The sequence below is a fragment of the Eucyclogobius newberryi genome, unplaced genomic scaffold (assembly GCF_026437365.1).
Source record: "Eucyclogobius newberryi isolate DKJ021-1_F unplaced genomic scaffold, fEucNew1.0.hap1 SCAF_1, whole genome shotgun sequence".
In the NCBI taxonomy this organism is placed as follows: Eukaryota; Metazoa; Chordata; class Actinopteri; order Gobiiformes; family Gobiidae; genus Eucyclogobius; species Eucyclogobius newberryi.
This window is the reverse complement of record NW_027315723.1, coordinates 2510722-2529925: the sequence shown is the minus strand read 5'-3', so window position 1 is coordinate 2529925 and position 19204 is coordinate 2510722. Positions and strand designations below refer to the sequence as shown.

Sequence of the window (19204 nt, the reverse complement as noted above, 5' to 3'; positions counted from 1 at the left end):
TCACGACAGTAATTGCACATGAATGTGTCACGACGGCACATGGATTGCACAGGAATTTCACGGTAATTGCACATGAATCACGACAGTAATTGCACATATGACGGAATTGCACATGGTTAGGTCAGTATCAGGACTAACAGTGTTTGTTATAAAGTCTGACAGCAGCAGGAAGGAAAGACCTATGAAACCTTTCCTTCACACAGCGAGGGTGGATCAGTCTCTCACTGAAGCTGCTCTCCAGAGCGGACAGAGTGTCCTGCAGGGGACAGTGTCCTGCAGGGGACAGAGTGTCCTGCAGGGGGCGACACTCATGGTCCAGCATAGATGTGAGTTTAGCCAGGACCCTTCTGTCCTCCACCTCCTCCACCGAGTCCAGAGGACAGTCCAGGACGGAGCTTTATCCAGCTTCTTCCTCTCCCTCTCTGTGATGCTGCTGCTCCAGCAGACCACACCTACAGGAGCTGATGCCACCACAGAGTCAGAGAAGGTCTTCAGGAGTGACAGGAGTGGCCCTGTCAGGAGTGGCCCTGTCACTCCAAAAGACCTGAGTCTCCTCAGGAGGTAGAGCCGACTCTGGCTCTTCCTGTACAGTGCGTCTGTGTTATGAGTCCAGTCCAGTTTGTGGTTTAGATGAACACCAGGTACTTGTCTGGGGCTCCTTAAGTCTTAACCCTGGGGCTTCATTTCAAAACATTAAAACTACGTGTCCATCTCCATAGTAACACCATAGCAACAGCTGATTTCACAGGGGGAGGAGCAGAACTGAGGGAGTCTGAAAAGGTCAAGCAGCTCTAGGTGAAGACAGCTCATGTATTTCATTAAATTTATATTTAGACAATAATACTTATTGTTGTGTTTTGAGTTTTGTTCTAAAGATGAAAACTCAGAGCTACATTTGTTGGAGAGTTTTAAAGAACAGTCGATGAATTCGACGTTTTAACACAATTCATGCATTAAAAGTGTCATTTGCAACAGGTTCTTGTGCGACGTTTGATGAAGTAAAAGCCACAAAGAGGAAGCAAAATGTGTTTTTCTCAGACCAAGAGACACTTTGAGAACAAACAGGAAACTCTAACATGGCCTTAGAGACTGTGCTCTGTGGTTTATGTCTTTCTGCTGCAGATCGGAGCCCGGGTTTTGTCATCTCCCATTTTCTGCTTTAAAAAGTGGCGTTTGCGTAACTAACAACAAGGAGACATTTTCAAATGAAACAAAAAATTACCGCAGTGAGTCACACGCTTAAAAATGAACATGGATTTTCACCGTTATCTATCGCTGTCTAATTGTAAAGAGTAAAAACTGACCTGAAACTCAGATATTTATGTCCAGCGGTGGGCGGGGCCTACTACTCGGTCATGATTCACAGAGTGAGAATGACTCTTGGACGAGCGTCGAAATATTTCCACATGAAACAAATGAATCTTTTTCTACATTATCTTTATAACAACATTCACGATATTGTACAAGAATCGATATATTGACCCCTATTTGTATATCGTTTTCTGGAAATATAATATATGACAATTATTATTATTATTAAAATCATTTTTGTATCAATCTGCACTGTCACACTCCAATAAACAAAGGTAGAAAAACAAAAAAGAATGATGTTTCAAGGCAAAACGTTGGAAACACTTTAGAGACTGGATTGGTGAGACAGAACTGCAGGTTTTGTGGTGAAATGAGACGTTCAAGACCAAATCTCATGAACAGTTCTTCAAATATATATTTTTAAAAAACTTTCTCCAGCTGAACTCAGACAAGACTGAAATCATGGTCTTTGTCCCAGAAACAAAGAGAAAGTGTCAGCGTCACCTCCAGAGTCTCGCTCTAAAACTACAAGTTATAAATCTGGGCGAATAATGGACTCAGACTTGAACTTTAACAGTTTCATCAAATCAACAACATCAGCAGCTTTTTACATTTAAAAAACATAAAAATATAGTGTCTAAACCAGATTTGGAGAGACTTGTCCATGTGTTTGTCTCCAGTAGCATGTACCAGCCTCCTGCTGGTGCCAGAGTCAGGACTAAACATGGACCGGCCTCCTGCTGGTGCCAGAGTCAGGACTAAACCTGGAGCGGCCTCCTTCTGGTGCCAGAGTCAGGACTAAACATGGACCGGCCTCCTGCTGGTGCCAGAGTCAGGACTAAACATGGACCGGCCTCCTGCTGGTGCCAGAGTCAGGACTAAACATGGACCGGCCTCCTGCTGGTGCCAGAGTCAGGACTAAGCATGGACCGGCCTCCTGCTGGTGCCAGAGTCAGGACTAAACATGGACCGGCCTCCTGCTGGTGCCAGAGTCAGGACTAAACATGGACCGGCCTCCTGCTGGTGCCAGAGTCAGGACTAAACATGGACCGGCCTCCTGCTGGTGCCAGAGTCAGGACTAAACATGGACCGGCCTCCTGCTGGTGCCAGAGTCAGGACTAAGCATGGACCGGCCTCCTGCTGGTGCCAGAGTCAGGACTAAACATGGACCGGCCTCCTGCTGGTGCCAGAGTCAGGACTAAACATGGACCGGCCTCCTGCTGGTGCCAGAGTCAGGACTAAACATGGACCGGCCTCCTGCTGGTGCCAGAGTCAGGACTAAACATGGACCGGCCTCCTGCTGGTGCCAGAGTCAGGACTAAGCATGGACCGGCCTCCTGCTGGTGCCAGAGTCAGGACTAAACATGGACCGGCCTCCTGCTGGTGCCAGAGTCAGGACTAAACATGGACCGGCCTCCTGCTGGTGCCAGAGTCAGGACTAAGCATGGACCGGCCTCCTGCTGGTGCCAGAGTCAGGACTAAACATGGACCGGCCTCCTGCTGGTGCCAGAGTCAGGACTAAACATGGACCGGCCTCCTGCTGGTGCCAGAGTCAGGACTAAGCATGGACCGGCCTCCTGCTGGTGCCAGAGTCAGGACTAAACATGGGCCGGCCTCCTGCTGGTGCCAGAGTCAGGACTAAGCATGGACCGGCCTCCTGCTGGTGCCAGAGTCAGGACTAAACATGGACCGGCCTCCTGCTGGTGCCAGAGTCAGGACTAAACATGGACCGGCCTCCTGCTGGTGCCAGAGTCAGGACTAAACATGGACCGGCCTCCTGCTGGTGCCAGAGTCAGGACTAAACATGGACCGGCCTCCTGCTGGTGCCAGAGTCAGGACTAAACATGGACCGGCCTCCTGCTGGTGCCAGAGTCAGGACTAAACATGGACCGGCCTCCTGCTGGTGCCAGAGTCAGGACTAAACATGGAGCGGCCTCCTGCTGGTGCCAGAGTCAGGACTAAACATGGAGCGGCCTCCTGCTGGTGCCAGAGTCAGGACTAAACATGGACCGGCCTCCTGCTGGTGCCAGAGTCAGGACTAAGCATGGACCGGCCTCCTGCTGGTGCCAGAGTCAGGACTAAACATGGAGCGGCCTCCTGCTGGTGCCAGAGTCAGGACTAAACATGGACCGGCCTCCTGCTGGTGCCAGAGTCAGGACTAAGCATGGACCGGCCTCCTGCTGGTGCCAGAGTCAGGACTAAACATGGACCGGCCTCCTGCTGGTGCCAGAGTCAGGACTAAACATGGACCGGCCTCCTGCTGGTGCCAGAGTCAGGACTAAACATGGACCGGCCTCCTGCTGGTGCCAGAGTCAGGACTAAACATGGACCGGCCTCCTTCTGGTGCTAGTTCTATGGGGCAAAGGTCTGGAATAGCCTTCCTGAAGTTGTGAGACAGGCCCCGCCCCCGGCTGTGTTTAAATCTAAGCTAAAGACTATTGTTTAGCCGCGCCTACGACTGAAATACTTTTACCTGGTTTTTAATATTTTAAATACCACATTAATTTGTTTTTATGTTTTTATGTATTTATTTTGACATGCACTGTTTTACATTCTTATAAACTGCATTGTGTTTTTATTTTACTTTTTTAAACGTGTCTTAACATTGTAAAGCACTTTGAATTGCGCTTTGTGAGAATTGTGCTCTATAAATATATTCGATTGATTGAAACTGATCATGATTAATGCCTCCATTTTCTATGATTAGAAAGAGAGATGGAAAAATCTGGGCAAAACATTCATTTTTATAGTTTCAATCTACAGAGTGCACACGAGCAGAGCAGGAGAATAAATGTCAATCAAACATCCATGAATCCCTCTAATTGTAATCGTTTAAAAGATCTCAAAAAGCAAATTTTACATGTGTCACCTTAAAATATAAATATATTTTGGATGTTTTACTGATAGAACATTCATTTTTCTACCGCTTGTTCCCGTTATGGGTCGTGGGTGATTTTGGGCCTTAAGCGGGGTACTCCCTGGACAGGGGCCCGCTCGTCGCAGGGTGGACTGATAGAACAATATTAAAATTGTAAAAACATCTTTAAAAATGGTTGTTCATGTGTGATTCAAGCACATGGGACAGCACAGAGTTCGTGTGAGACGGGGCTCAGGGTGAATCCGACACGTGCAGTCAGGTCCAGTTCCTCCTCTGTAACACCAGGGGGCGCTGTGAACCGGAAACACTGCATCAGAGTCACAAAGAAGATGAACAGCTCCATCCTGGCCAGGCCTTCACCCAGACAAATCCTACGACCTGACAGACAGACAGGGTTATTGTGAGTACATGATCTCTTCATTAATGATGATAATACAGTATTTTCAGCAAGTGTCCGAACCTGCAGAGAACGGCATGAAGGCGTCTCTCTTCCTGAACTTCCCGTCTTTGTGGAGGAAGTGATCTGGACAGAAGCTGTGAGGCTTTTCCCACTCGCTCTCGTCGTAGAGGACTGAGGCGAGGAGCGGGTACACTGTGGTCCCCTGTGGACACCAGACCAGGGTCACATGTTACAATGAACAAACTCAGTTTCAGGCGTCTCCATCTGTAACTGGCAAAGGGATTTCCCAAAAACATGCCTGCATTCTACAGTCTATTTGGATTTGTCACTTTCTGAACACATTAGAAGCTTGTGAAACGGTTTCAATTCAAAGTACACGCAGAGAACGGTCAAATCCCGGGACGTTGTTCTTGACACGCCCCTTCTCTGCTTCAGAGCAGACCTGCTGCGATCTCGGCCCGGGCCGAGGACAGAGGGCGGAGGGCGGCGGGCGGCGGGCGGCGGGCGGCGTGCAGGGTGAGCAGGGTGAGCAGGGTTGTGGGGTTGTGGTGTGCACAGGTGACCAGTTGGAAATGGAATGAGCGAGAGGGCGTCGCAGGCACAAACCTTTAAAGGCGTATTGCACCACAAGGCCGCATCAAACTCCATAATATCACACATCTTTGTGGAGCAAATCCACACAAATAATGATAAGGTTCAACATTTGTTTGGATTTTTCTCAGTTAAACAGGATAATGCTTCCATCTGAAAGGAGGAGGAAGTGAACCTGAGCACAACCTTCAGTACATTAAACTCATTTACCTTACTGACCTTACTTACCTTACAGCAGCAAAGATGAACAGGAACAGAAATTAAAAAAACAGTTTCCCAGAGACACAAGCTAGCTAGGAGTAACTATGGGGGAAGTATGGCAGCATGAGGACTATCCTCTGATGAAGATTACTTTTTCTGTCATAACTATATTCAATATTTTGGTTCACTTTTGTCCGTTCATTGCTGTTCACATCTTCTTCTTCTTCTTTTCACAACTGTTGTTGTGATTTTTGGCGTTACAAAAACAAATCGAATTGAATTGAATGAAAGCACCTCCACTGTCACTTTTACTTTGAGTCTGGGTGAGTTAATTTGTGCATGGATGTTACAAATGCTTATTTTCATGGACCAGGGCAGTCATTTAATATCTGGCAGTGACGTACGATGACTGTTTTGGATGGGTGGGTTCTCCCGCGTAAAGGTCTCCACCTTCTTTACAGAGCTAAACTCACACACTTTCTCGAGGTCGGCGGCCCTGTGTTCACTAATACAACCGGAAAAAGGATTATGTCGTTTGGGCTTCTGGAATGAGGTGAATAATAGTGCTTAAAAAGAAAAATAACCTGACTTCATTACATAAATTAGCGTTCTATGTTGCGTACTGCCTGTATTTTTATTTATTTTATTTATTTATGGACATAGCATTGGATGAACCAGATGCAATGTTTTAAGTGTTATAGCAGAATATGCAAATTTTCAACACCTGTCCATAGGTGTTGTCAATTTTTGCCTAATACATACATGTCTTTGGACGGTGGGAGGAGCCGGAGAGAACCCACGGTAACACAGGGAGGACATTATAGACTCCACCCAGAGAGATCATGTGATGTTGGTCTGGTCCAGGAACCAAACCCATGATCTCCTTCTTGGGAGGCAGGAGCGCTAACCGCCTTTGCCACCTTTAGACATCTAACTGATGTCTAATCATTATGAAAATGAACAGAGCCTGAGCTACAAACTAAGACTTGTTTCTAAAAGATAGTTTTTAAGAATCTGGTGCCACTAACCAGCTTTCCTTTACTTACCACTGAACAATTGAGCAAACAAGGGGCTGAGAGAACAGAACGGAGAGACTGAATCCACTGCAGAGAGATTTTAATCTCACCTTCTTGATGAAGTGTCCCTTGAAGGTGATGTCCTGGGACGTTTTATGAGGAATCGCCATCGGGACAATGTTCCCGATCCTCTGAGTCTCGTGGATCACTGCGTCAGTGAACGGCAGGTCTTTTCTGTCCTCCAGCTGCACCTCACGCACTCCAATCACTCTGATGATCTCCTCACGGACCTGGTCTACGAAAGGGAGAGAATGTGGGTTTAAACCAGGTCCAAACAGAGACTAAGGGTGCATTCACAATATACTTTTGATTCCAATCAGGATTCATGAAGGACCATCAGGACCAAAGGCGCAAACACTCTTGGATCGAATGAATCAAACTCTGGCGCGGTTCATTTGAATTGTGAACAAAAATGAACCAGAGAGAGGAACAAAACCAAGAAGTGACCATGAAGCGCTCCACACTGAGACACATGAGGCTCAGGATCAAAACAAACTGTGTGAGATCAACAAAAGACTCGCAGAAAGTGTGAAAGTGACAGGAGCAGGTCTGATTACATGGCACAAATATCATTGTTTCTAGTGATAAAACTTACAAAAACAACAATGTTCAAAGCTAAATTGAGGTTGAGCACAGGTGGGGCAGGTTGTACACTTGTGGCGCAGGTTTTGCACTTGTGGCGCAGGTTGTGCACTTGTGGCACAGGTTGTGCACTTGTGGCGCAGGTTGTGCACTTGTGGCGCAGGTTGCACTTTTATGTCGAAAAGCATCGTGGAAAACCGTTAGTTGTTAATCAAGGGAACTTGGCATCTCAGATGAGTTGAAACTTTTGAAGATGTTTTTTGAACAGTTCAGGATTTAATAGCTCTACACAGCCCACAATAACACACAGCAGATACATGGGACAGGAAGGGACGAGGTGCACAGCCAGAAGCACAAGTGAGTGTAGTCTCCACCTCCTGGTCCGTGTGCTCAGTTTGACTGGTAATTTACGGTATCTGTCCTGCCCCGTCTCACTCCCCACATGCTGCCCACTCCTGCCCACACCTGCCCACTCCTGCCCACTCCTGCCCACACCTGCCCACTCCTGCCCACACCTGCCCACTCCTGCCCACACCTACCCACACAGCCCTGGCACCCTGGTCCCATGTGTCCTATGTGTCCCAAAGCTCCCAAGCAGAGCTAATCTCATTAGCTGGTTCCATGTGATCCTGGTTCTTACCCTGGATGTGTGGGTACTTTAGCTGGTACCATGTGACCCTGGTTCTTACCCTGGATGTGTGGGTACTTTGGCTGGTACCGTGTGACCCTGGTTCTTACCCTGGATGTGTGGGTACTTTAGCTGGTACCTTGTGACCCTGCTTCCTACCCTGGATGTGTGGGTACTTTAGCTGGTACCTTGTGACCCTGGTTCTTACCCTGGATGTGTGGGTACTTTAGCTGGTACCATGTGACCCTGGTTCTTACCCTGGATGTGTGGGTACTTTGGCTGGTACCGTGTGACCCTGGTTCTTACCCTGGATGTGTGGGTACTTTAGCTGGTACCTTGTGACCCTGCTTCCTACCCTGGATGTGTGGGTACTTTAGCTGGTACCTTGTGACCCTGGTTCTTACCCTGGATGTGTGGGTACTTTAGCTGGTACTGTGTGACCCTGGTTCCTACCCTGGATGTGTGGGTACTTTAGCTGGTACCATGTGACCCTGGTTCTTACCCTGGATGTGTGGGTACTTTAGCTGGTCCCATGTGACCCTGGTTCTTACCCTGGATGTGTGGGTACTTTAGCTGGTACCTTGTGACCCTGGTTCTTACCCTGGATGTGTGGGTACTTTAGCTGGTACCTTGTGACCCTGGTTCTTACCCTGGATGTGTGGGTACTTTAGCTGGTACCGTGTGACCCTGGTTCCTACCCTGGATGTGTGGGTACTTTAGCTGGTACCGTGTGACCCTGGTTCCTACCCTGGATGTGTGGGTACTTTAGCTGGTACCATGTGACCCTGGTTCTTACCCTGGATGTGTGGGTACTTTAGCTGGTACCATGTGACCCTGGTTCTTACCCTGGATGTGTGGGTACTTTAGCTGGTACCATGTGACCCTGGTTCTTACCCTGGATGTGTGGGTACTTTAGCTGGTACCATGTGACCCTGGTTCTTACCCTGGATGTGTGGGTACTTTAGCTGGTACCATGTGACCCTGGTTCTTACCCTGGATGTGTGGAAACTTGGCCATGAGGAGCAGGGCCCATCTCAGGGTGGTGGCTGAGGTGTCGGTGCCGGCGGCAAACAGCTGCAGAACCGTCTGTACCAAATTATCCTCGTGAAACACAGTGCCTCCCCCCTCCTGTCAATCAAACACAAGCTTTAATAACACAACTATTCAACACTAGCATTATTCAGGAGTGTAACCCACGTCCTCCTTACTGAGAGGAGTAGAAAATATAAAGTAACCGGGCAAGTCAGGTGAATTCTCATGATATTTGTTTGACAAACTCTTGAGACTCGCTCTGTTCTGTTTAAACCGCTGTGGGCCAATCACAGCGCAGCACTTTAGTTTAGGCAGAATTCACAAAGATGAACCAAAACAAACATAGTGATGCACACAGACGTACTTTGGCCTATTTATGCAGATTTACAGACTATTTTGTTTTTCTCTGACTGGATTTAACAACAGTTTGATTTCTCGGCTTGTTCCTGTTGTGACGTTTTGACCGATCAGATTCAAATTTTCATCATGACCTCATGCCCTTTTCCAAGTGCTTTCGGTGAGATTCTGTCCAGAGTGATATTGTGTAGAACTCAGAGTGACACACTGTGAGCCAGGTTCAGGATAACCACTCTGCCACAGTACCACTGGCACGACATCTGTTTTAAATTGTGTCTCACCTTTTGCTGTTGAATCATAAACGCGTCCACAAAGCCTCGGCTCATCTGCGGGTTCAGCGTCTCTCTCAGGTTTTTGAAAAACTTGCGATTCTGATTTTCAACTTTCTTTTTCTGCATTAAAACTTCATTCCTGTTCGGCACCAGACGCCCGAGCCACGGGAACAAGTTATAGACCTGAACAAAACAAGTCATTTAAAACAAATACATTGACATAAATGATGTACAATGAGTATAATAAGTATGTGAACACCTTGCGATACTGAAAGTTTCCCACTTAGACATTATAGAGGGTCTGACATGTTCATCGTAGGGGCATTTCCACTGTCAGAATCTACAAAAATAACTCCGGGAATCACATTGTATGATTTAGATCATTTATTTTTTTTTGTATGTTATTACTGCAAATAAGTATTTGAACCCCTTAGGAAATCAGTGTTAATATTTGGTACAGAAGCCTTTGTTTACAGTTACAGAGGTCAGATGTTTCCTGTAGGACTTTGGCCACGCCTCCACAGATCTCCTCTACATCTATGTGGGGACTGGCCAGGACACTCCAGAACCTTGATATGCGTCTGACAGAGATTTAAAAACCATGTGATTTCCAGAATTAGTTTTTATAGATTGTCTCTCACAGTGGAAATGCACCTACGATGAACATGTCAGACCCTCATCATGTTCAAGTGGGAGAACGTGCAAAATCACAGGGGGTTCAAAAACTTACTTTTCTCGCTTTATTTTTATACTCTACAATCACCCCTGGTCTCATGGCACGTAAAAATGTACTTTAATTTTTTTGTTGGAAACATGTCTTTCTTGCACATAATTGAATTTCGGATGGAAATGACACAGAAAAAAGGATTTCTTATTAGAACTTTACTCATTTTCCATTTACATTTTTGCCCTTTTTTCCCAAACTTCCAATTAACTGGTGTAAAACTCGGGTTTTATGATCAATATTTATCCCAGCAAATTCAATTAAGTTAATGATGTTAAAAATGCAGAACTTTGTGCCACTTTAAAGATATTAAACCAGGTCAAATGATCTGTAATAATATTACATTCTGACCTGCACAGACGGGGAGCCTAAGAGCTGTAAGTTCCGGTTGGTGTAACTGACTAACGTGGTGAACTCGGGGTCGTCGTACTCGAAGCGGCTGCCGTAAACCAGAGAGCAGATGATGTTGGAGACCGCTCGGTTCATCGGCTCCGTCGTGTCGAACGCTCGACCTGAAAGAGCAAAGGACATAACACGAGACATCCATGAACGCTGCAGCACATCCTGGTCAACATAGAAGTCCCACTTAGTCCAGAGTGCATCTGATGTCTGTTCTCTCTCAGTCCAGTCCTTGATCGTTGGTGATGTTTGTGTCATCCATTTCTTTTTTCCTGCCGCCAAAAGCACATTGTTTTCACTGAAATTAGGAGTTCATATTTTTATATTTTATAGATTGAATATAAGTATGTGAACATTGATGGGTTGGGTTTTGATAATAACCTTCAGTCTTAAAACAGGGCTGTCCAGTCCAAACCTCTTTCATTGAGGGCCCTGTTACGGCCCCCCGGCCTGTAAATCTATTGTATTGCATTTTTCCCTTCCCAAGATGGCTGCAGTGGGGGACGTGCCTGGTTCCTGTTGGCCTTCCACCTGGAGCCCCTCCCAGTACTTAAGAGCCCCTGCAGTAGATGTGCAGTGCGGCTGTGCCATTCGTTTGTGTCTCGTCGTCAGGCCTGTGGATGCAGAGCCTGACTGAGAACAGTTGTTAATCGTGTTGTCTTTCTTTTTAAAAGAGAGTTGTCACTTCGATTGGGTTTTTGGGCCTTTTCTTTGGTAGGCCTGTGCGACTCATATGTTTTAGAGACACTTAACTTGTGTTGTTCTGTTTGCTTATGTTTGTGTTTCAGTTCCTTTACCTTTACAGTCTTGTTTATTATTACAGTTTCATTTGACCATTTTCCATCTTGGTTTTTTGTTTCTTCCCTCTGCCCTCACACAGCCGGGGTGCAACATCCTCAATAACGAAACATACACAAAACTGAGGGCCACAGACTCCGGGTCAATGCAGTGAGGTTTTGGTGGGGACAGTGCATGTTATTAATGAACATACATGATACGCATGCCTAAACACACGAGACCACATGTTCACGTGGCGACTAATCATTAGCATGCTCCGTCTGTACAATTGTAAGACCTCACAGAGACACTGGGCCACTACTTGTCCTCACAGGCTCACTCTCTTCCCTGTCTTAGTGAGTCCAGACTTGGTCCTAGTTTATTCCTGGTTTAGTCCTGGTATAGTCCTGGTTTAGTTCTGGTTTAGTCCTTGTTTACTCCTCCTGAACGCCCTGCAGTCTGAGCACTGTGGATTAGCTGAAGCTTCACCTCTAAAGTTCCTAATGACCTCGCAGAGACACTTGGCTTCCTCAGTGACCTTCTCCTCTAAGACTCTTTTTCCCATCCCAAAGTCTCTCAGGTTGGTCAGAGCAAAGCGCCGCATCTCCTTCCACGGCTCGTTATTGGACCATATCACACCTGAAAAAGAACGAAAAACATACATCAAAACCAACCACCTGCCTGAAAGGGAAATGACCATTGTATGATTTTTGAATAATTTATTTGTGTGTTATTGCTACAAATAAATAATGAGCACCTGCCAATGAGACCTGTTAGTCTGTCTTTACAAAGTCCACCTCTACTACACTTATTAATCTAAATGAGTAGCTCCTGTTTGAGCTCATTAGCTGCATAAAGACCTCTGTCCACCCCACAATCAGTAAGACTCCACCCACTGCCATATGGCAAGACCAAAGAGCTGTCAAATGACCCCAGAGACTAAAGTGTAGACCTTAACATGGCTGGAAAGGGCTACAGGCGACTGTTGGAGTGATTGTTAGAACATGGAAGAGGCTAAAGATGACTGTCAATTTCCCTCGGACTGGAGCTCCATGTAAGTTCTCACCCCGCGGAGTCTCAATGATGCTGGGACCACAGTTTCAAAGGTTACTACGGTAACACTACGCCGTCATGGTTTAAAATCGTGCATCGCACAGAAGGTTCCCCTGCTTGAGTCAGCACATGTCCAGGTCCGTCTGAAGTTTGACAATGACCATCTGGATGATCCAGAGGAGTCATGGGAGAAAGTCATGTGGTCAGATGAGACCAAAATAGAACTTTGTGGTATAAACTCCACTTGCCGTGTTTGGAGGAAGAAGAAGAATGAGCCTCACCTCCACTTCTCTAGTGTTGCCCGCAGGGAGAGGCGGGCTGGTGTGAGCTTATAGCCCCTCAGCTCAGCCACTACGTGTTGGAGTTCACCCCGGTGGACGAGAGGGTCGCGCCTTCGGGTGGAGGACAGGTCTCTTACTGTTGTATTGGCCTACGGGCAAAACTGCAGTGCAAAGTACCCGACCTTCTTGGAGTCCTTGGGAGAGGTACTGGACAGAGCACCGACCAGGGACTCCATTGTTCTACTGGGGGACTTCAACGCCCATGTGGACAATGACAGTGACACCTGGAGAGGGTTGATCGGGAAGAACGGCTTCCCTGATCTGAACCCGAGCGGTGTTCAGTTATTGGACTTCTGTGCTAGCCACGGATTGTCCAGAACGAACACCATGTTCAAGCACAAGGTCCATCAGTGCACGTGGTACCAGGACACCCTAGGCCGGAGGTCAATGATCAACTTTGTTGTGGTGTCATCTGACCTCCGGCCGTGTGTCTTGGACACTCGGGTGAAGAGAGGGGAAGAGTTGTCAACCGATCACCACCTGGTGGTGAGTTGGATCCGCTGGCGGAGGAAGAAGCCGGACAGACTTGGCCCAAGCGCATTGTGAGGGTCTGTTGGGAACGTCTTGCGTCTGTCAGTAGGGTATTCAACTCGCACCTCTGTTCAAGAAGGAGGATCGGAGGGTGTGTTCCAACTACAGAGGGATCACACTCCTCAGCCTCCCATAAGGTCTATTCCAGGTCCTGGAGAGGAGAATCCGACCGATAGTCGAACTTCGGATTCAAGAGGAGCAGAGTGGTTTTGGTCCTGGTTGTGGAACACTGGACCAGCTCTATACCCTCCATCGGGTGCTCGAGGGTTCATGGGAGTTTGCCCAACCAGTCCACATGTGCTTTGTGGATCTGCAGAAGAATTTCGAGCGTGTGCCTCAGGGTGTCCTTTCTGGGGTTCTCCGGGAGTATGGGGTCCGGGGCCCTTTGCTCAGGACTGTCCGGTCCCTGTCTGTCCGGAGCAGGAGCTGTGTTCATTGCCGGCAGTTAGTCAGACCTGTTCCCAGTGCATGAGGGACTCCTCAGGGCTGCCCTTTGTCACCGGTTCTGTTCATAGTTTTCATGGACAGAATTTCTAGGCTCAGTCAGAGGGTCAGAGGGTGTGGTCAGGGGTCAGAGGGTGTCCGGTTTGAGGACCACAGGATCTCATCTCTGCTGTTTGCAGACGATGTTTTCCTGGTGGTTCCATCAAACTCGGAACTGCAACATGCACTGGGACGGTTTGCAGCTGAGTGTGAAGCGGCTGGGATGAGAATCATCACCTCTAAGCTAACAACATCCAACAAGAAAAACCCCAAAGTATGAATTCTATTGTTTGTCCTTCAGCTGCAGTGACTCCTGTTTCCTGCAAAGCTGACAGCAATGAATTCCTCAGGTTCTTTATCGATAAGATCAAGATGATCAAAGACCAAATCCCACCCCTTTTGTGTGATAAACCTGTTTCTGTGGAGCCTGTTTCCCAAAACTGGTCTTCTTTTAAATCTGTCACTCTAGAAGACATCTCAGCTCTGGTGACCAAGATGAAACCCTCCTCTTGTACATCAGATGCCCTTCCCTGCAGGCTCTTCCTCAAAGTGTTTGATGTTATTGGCCCCTGGGTTACCAAAATGGTAAATCTCTCTCTTTCTACTGGTGTGTTTCCTGGTCCATTTAAACATGCCATAGTTGAGCCTTTACTGAAAAAAACAAATTTGGACCCGACAGACCCAAAAAGTTTCAGATCTATTTCAAAGCTCCCGTTCATGTCCAAGATCCTAGAGAAGATGGGCTCTGAACAATTGTCCGATTTCCTTGATCAGTCAAACATTCACGACTCTTTTCAATCTGGTTTCCGCAAACATCATTCTACGGAAACGGCATTGTTGAAAGTGTCCAGTGACATTATGATGTCTGCTGATTCAGGAAAATGCACTGTTCTAGTTCTGTTGGATCTGTCTGCACGGTTGACCTTTGACACTGTCGACCATCATATCCTGTTGAACAGACTGAGGGACCTGATTGGACTATCGGGGTCAGTTCTTCATTGGTTTTCCTCATATTTATCCGGTCGGAGCTTTAGTGTTGCTGCAAACCAAATAATGTCTGACTCAGCTGATCTGTTGTGTGGAGTTCCTTAGGGCTCCGTCTTGGGTCCCGCCTTATTTCTGCTTTATATAATTCCCCTGGGAACGATCATTAAAGAGTTTAGTGATGTGTCCTATCACCTGTTCGCTGACGATATTCAGCTCTATTGCTCTTTTAAACCTTCTGAGATCCAGAAGCTGAACTCCTTGGTCAGTTGTTTAGTGCAAATAAAACAATGGCTGAGTCAAAACTCCTTGCAGCTAAATGCTGACAAAACAGAAGCTCTGATTATTGCCCCTGATGATGTCATTCCAGGGATAAAGCAGTACTTGGGTGTCTTAGGCCAGACTGCAAAACCAAGTCTTAGAAACTTGGGTGTTGTCTTTGACAAAGACATGTCTTTAGAGCACCACTCTAAGCTGTTGACCAGGAACTGTTTCTTTCAGTTGAGGAAAATCTCTAAGCTCAGGAAAATGGTGTCTCAAAATGACCTGGAAGTTATAATTCATGCCTTTGTGTCTTCATGTTTAGACTATTGTAACAGTTTGTTTTCCTGTCTTAACAAGAAGGAACTCTCTCGTCTGCAGCTGGTCCAGAACTCTGCAGCGAGGATCTTGACCCGCACAAATAGTAGAGCCCACATTTCACCCATTCTTAAAGCCCTTCACTGGCTGCCAGTCTCCTACCGGATACAGTTTAAAATTCTTGTTTTAACTTTTAGAGCTTTAAATGGTCAGGTCCCATCGTACATCAGCGATCTGATCAAACCGTACGCTCCCTCTCGCTCACTAAGGTCCTTGGACCAGAAACTGTTGCTGGTTCCTCGCACCCGTTTTCGGACAAGAGGAGACCGATCCTTCCAGGCTGTTGCCCCCAGACTCTGGAAGGATCTTCCGTTCTCCCTACGGTCACTGGACTCAGTTATTGCTTTTAAGGGTCAGCTTAAAATCTTTTTATTTAGTCAAGCCTTTTAAATGCACTTGTTCACTGTAAGTTTTTTGTGTTTTTATTGTTTTATTCTGTGTTTTGTGAAGCACTTTGTGACTTCTGTCTGTGAAAGGTGCTATACAAATAAAATTTACTTACTTACTCTAAATCCGAGGCCATGGTTCTCAACCTGAAAAAGGTGGCTTGCCCTCCCCAGGTGGGTGGGGAGTCCTTCCCAGTATCTCGGGGTCTTGTTCACGAGTGAGTGAAGGATAGAGCGTGAGATTGACAGTTGGATCGGTGCAGCAGCTGCAGTGATGCAGTCGCTGCATCGGCTGTTGTGGTGAAGAAGGAGCTGAGTCGAAAGGCAAAGCTCTCTATTTACCGGTCGGTCTACGTTCTGACCTCACCTATGGTCATGAGCTTTGGGTAGTGACCGAAAGAACAAGATCATGGATACAAGCGGTCGAAATGAGTTTTCGCCCAGCCACCCTTAGAGATAAGGTGAGGAGCTCGGCCACACGGGGGGAGCTCGGAGTAGAGCCGCTGCTCCTCCAGCTGAGGGGGCTCAGGCATCTGTTTCAGATGCCTCCTGGGCGCCTCCCTGGTAAGGTGTTTTGGGCATGTCCCACCGGAAAGAGGCCCCGGGGAAGACCCAGGACACGCTGGAGAGACTATGTCTCTCGGCTGGCCTGGCCTCGGGATCCCCCCGGAGGAGTTGGAAGAAGTGTCTGGGGAGGAGTAAGTCTGGGAGTCCCTGCTTAGACTGTTGCCCCCGCGACCCGGCCCCGGATAAAGCGGAAGAAGATGGATGGATGGATGGATGGATGGATGGAGAAGGATGAGGACCATCCCAAGAACACCATCCATACTGTGAAGCATGGAGGTGGAAATATCATGCTTTGGGGGAGGAAACATCATGTTTTGGGGGAGGGAACATCATGCTTTGGGGGAGGAAACATCATGCTTTGGGGGAGGAAACATCATGTTTTGGGGGAGGGAACATCATGCTTTGGGGGAGGAAACATCATGCTTTGGGGGAGGAAACATGTTTTGGGGGGTCTTTTCTGCACAGGGGACAGGACAACTGCACTATGTTAAGGAAAGAATGAATGGGGCCATGGATTGTGAGATTTTGAGAAACAACCTCCTTCCCTCAGACTGAGCATTGAAGAAAGGGCGTGGCTGCAGAGCCGCGGCCCGCGGTCAAATGGCCGAGCAGTTTCAGGAACCGCGGCACTTCCCTTATAGCGTCATGGCTAACCCTAACCCTTACTCTAACCCTAACCTTAACCCTAACCTTAACCCTAACCCTAACCCTAACCCTAACCCTTACTCTAACCCTAACCTTAACCCCAACCCTAACCTTAACCCTAACCCTAACCCTAACCTTAACCCTAACCCTAACCTTAACCCTAACCCTAACCCTAACCCTAACCCTAACCCTTACTCTAACCCTAACCCTAACCTTAACCCTAACCCTAACCCTAACTCTAACCCTAACCCTAACCCTAACCCTAACCCTTACTCTAACCCTAACCCTAACCCTAACCTTAACCCTAACCCTAACCCTAACTCTAACCCTAACCTTAACCCGGCGCGGTGTAAAACGGCGCAGCAGTTTCAGGAGCCGTGGCGCGCGGCCGGCACAAAATAACATGGCAGTGTCGGCCGCGCGCCGCGGCTCTGTAGACACTCCCTTTAAATAAACCTACTTCTAAACCGGGTAATGCAGCTTTAAAACTCTTCATATTTCCATTTTGAAAATCAGAAGTCATTGAAATAGCATTTTTACCGTGGCTGTTTTCCCCAAGATTCTCTGTAAAGATGGGCTGTGGGTCTCTGTCTCCAAACACCTCCGCGTGGTTCACCAGAGCCTCCTTCACCGTCTTGTACCCCGCCAACACCACCACCTTCTTAGGGCCCAGCCACACCGTGAACACAGGGCCGTACTTCTGAGAAAACTACAACAGGAGCACAACATGTTCTGTAAGTTCAAGATGACAAAGGCTCAGGGTTCAGGTTTAATCTGCTGATTCAAGAAAACAATTTAAAGGACATTTGTCTTGGACACACAGAGAAAGAACACATGAAGCAGGTAGAAAACACGATACACATTAGAACAATATATGTAACAGTCAGTGCTCCTTCCTATGGCCTACGCCCTAGATTTAGAATGTTTTCTTGTTGATGGAAAGCGATGAGGAGCAGCTCATACTGGGAGTGTAACACATGAGAGGGGTCAGAGGTCATCTACAACAGTTTCCTCCAATATCTGCTGTAATAATGGATGTTCTTTCACTGCGATTACTTTGACTGCTATACGCACAGTCTGTTTAGTTCTGATATTATCCATTCAATTTCTTTAGAGCACTTTTCATGCACACATAGAACTCAAAGTGCTTTACATAGAACTGAAAAAACGCCCAGACATATATCATACCATATCTTATCATGTTTTCAATCACCGCACTATAAAATATTATCATCTTTCTCTGTTCAACTAAAAAAAACTCCAAGTCTCTACATGAAATACAGTGTTTGCTGTCCCTGCTGCAGAGTTCACATGTACCTGAGTGACCTCACTGCCGTGGAGGGAAAGTGGGTGTGGTCTTCCAAACGTCTTGGATCAAAACAATTTCCTCTGTTTTTTTCCCTTTGACAGTAAGATGATATTTTTTTTAAACTTTGACCAGTTTCAAGCCTTCAATTTTTAGACTCCTGCACTTTTATTACCTCCTGCACGTTTGGATTGAATATGGAATGTTTGCTATTGCTTTTTTTTTTCAGATGTGCACGGTGGCATAGGCGGTTAGCGCTTTTGCCTCCCAAGAAGGAGGCAATACACAATAAATGTATGTGTTAGGCAATATTGGCAACTCTAAATTGGCCCTTGTGAATGAATGTGAGAGTAAATGGCTGTATGTGATGTCTATGTCTCTGTGTTGGCCCTGCGACGAGTTGGCCACTGTCCAGGGTGAACCCCGCCTAAGGCCCAAAGTCACTGGTATAGGCTGCAGTCACCCGCGACCCCGAAAGGGAACAAGCGGTAGAAAATGAATGCTATTGCTTTTCACAACTGTCACTCTCAGTCTTTTTGATTATTAACTGAAACACATTTTTACCATTCCTTCCATGCAATGGCTCCGTCTATGTGAGACCTTATTCTACAGACGGAGCAAAAATGTGTCCTACTTATACTTTGAAGCCAAGAAGGGACCAGGATGTAGGCCGTACTCTGAAGCTGAAACCTGCAGGAGTTTCTCTTGACTCATTTTGGATATCAGTGAGACAGGAATATCCCACACTGTCTGAAACTGCAGTCAATGTGTTGATCCAATTCCCTCCTTGTATTGACAGAAGGAGCTGAAACTGTGTGGAGGCGTGGCCAAAGTCTCTGCTGCAGTGTGTGGAAACCTGGTCAAGATCCACAGGAAACATCTGACCTCTCTAACTGTAAACAAAGGCTTCTCTACAAAATATTAACACAGATTTTTTTTTCTCCGGATGTTCAAATACTTATTTGCAGCAATAACATAGAAATAAATTATTGAAAAATCATCCCATGTGATTGTATTAGCTTCAGTCTCTCACAGTGGAAA

General features: G+C 46.9%; 1 protein-coding gene across 2 annotated transcripts in view; it reads right to left on the bottom strand.

Annotated features, from left to right (window-relative positions):
* Positions 1-4356: 4356 nt before the first annotated feature.
* Positions 4357-19204, bottom strand: part of LOC140355587 (cytochrome P450 2K1-like) — a 38378-nt gene continuing 23530 nt past the window's right edge. Inside the window, exons 7-14 of one of the 2 annotated variants that reach the window (XM_072440272.1) lie at positions 17398-17566; positions 11718-11867; positions 10404-10564; positions 9328-9511; positions 8660-8797; positions 6508-6692; positions 4650-4791; positions 4357-4567 (exon numbers count right to left, since the gene is read on the bottom strand). In XM_072440272.1, coding sequence (XP_072296373.1) covers positions 4380-4567; positions 4650-4791; positions 6508-6692; positions 8660-8797; positions 9328-9511; positions 10404-10564; positions 11718-11867; positions 17398-17566 — 1317 coding nt within the window. In that variant the 3' untranslated portion in view covers positions 4357-4379. The remainder of the gene's footprint in view (positions 4568-4649; positions 4792-6507; positions 6693-8659; positions 8798-9327; positions 9512-10403; positions 10565-11717; positions 11868-17397; positions 17567-19204) is intronic. The other variant, XM_072440327.1, reaches the window with a different exon arrangement.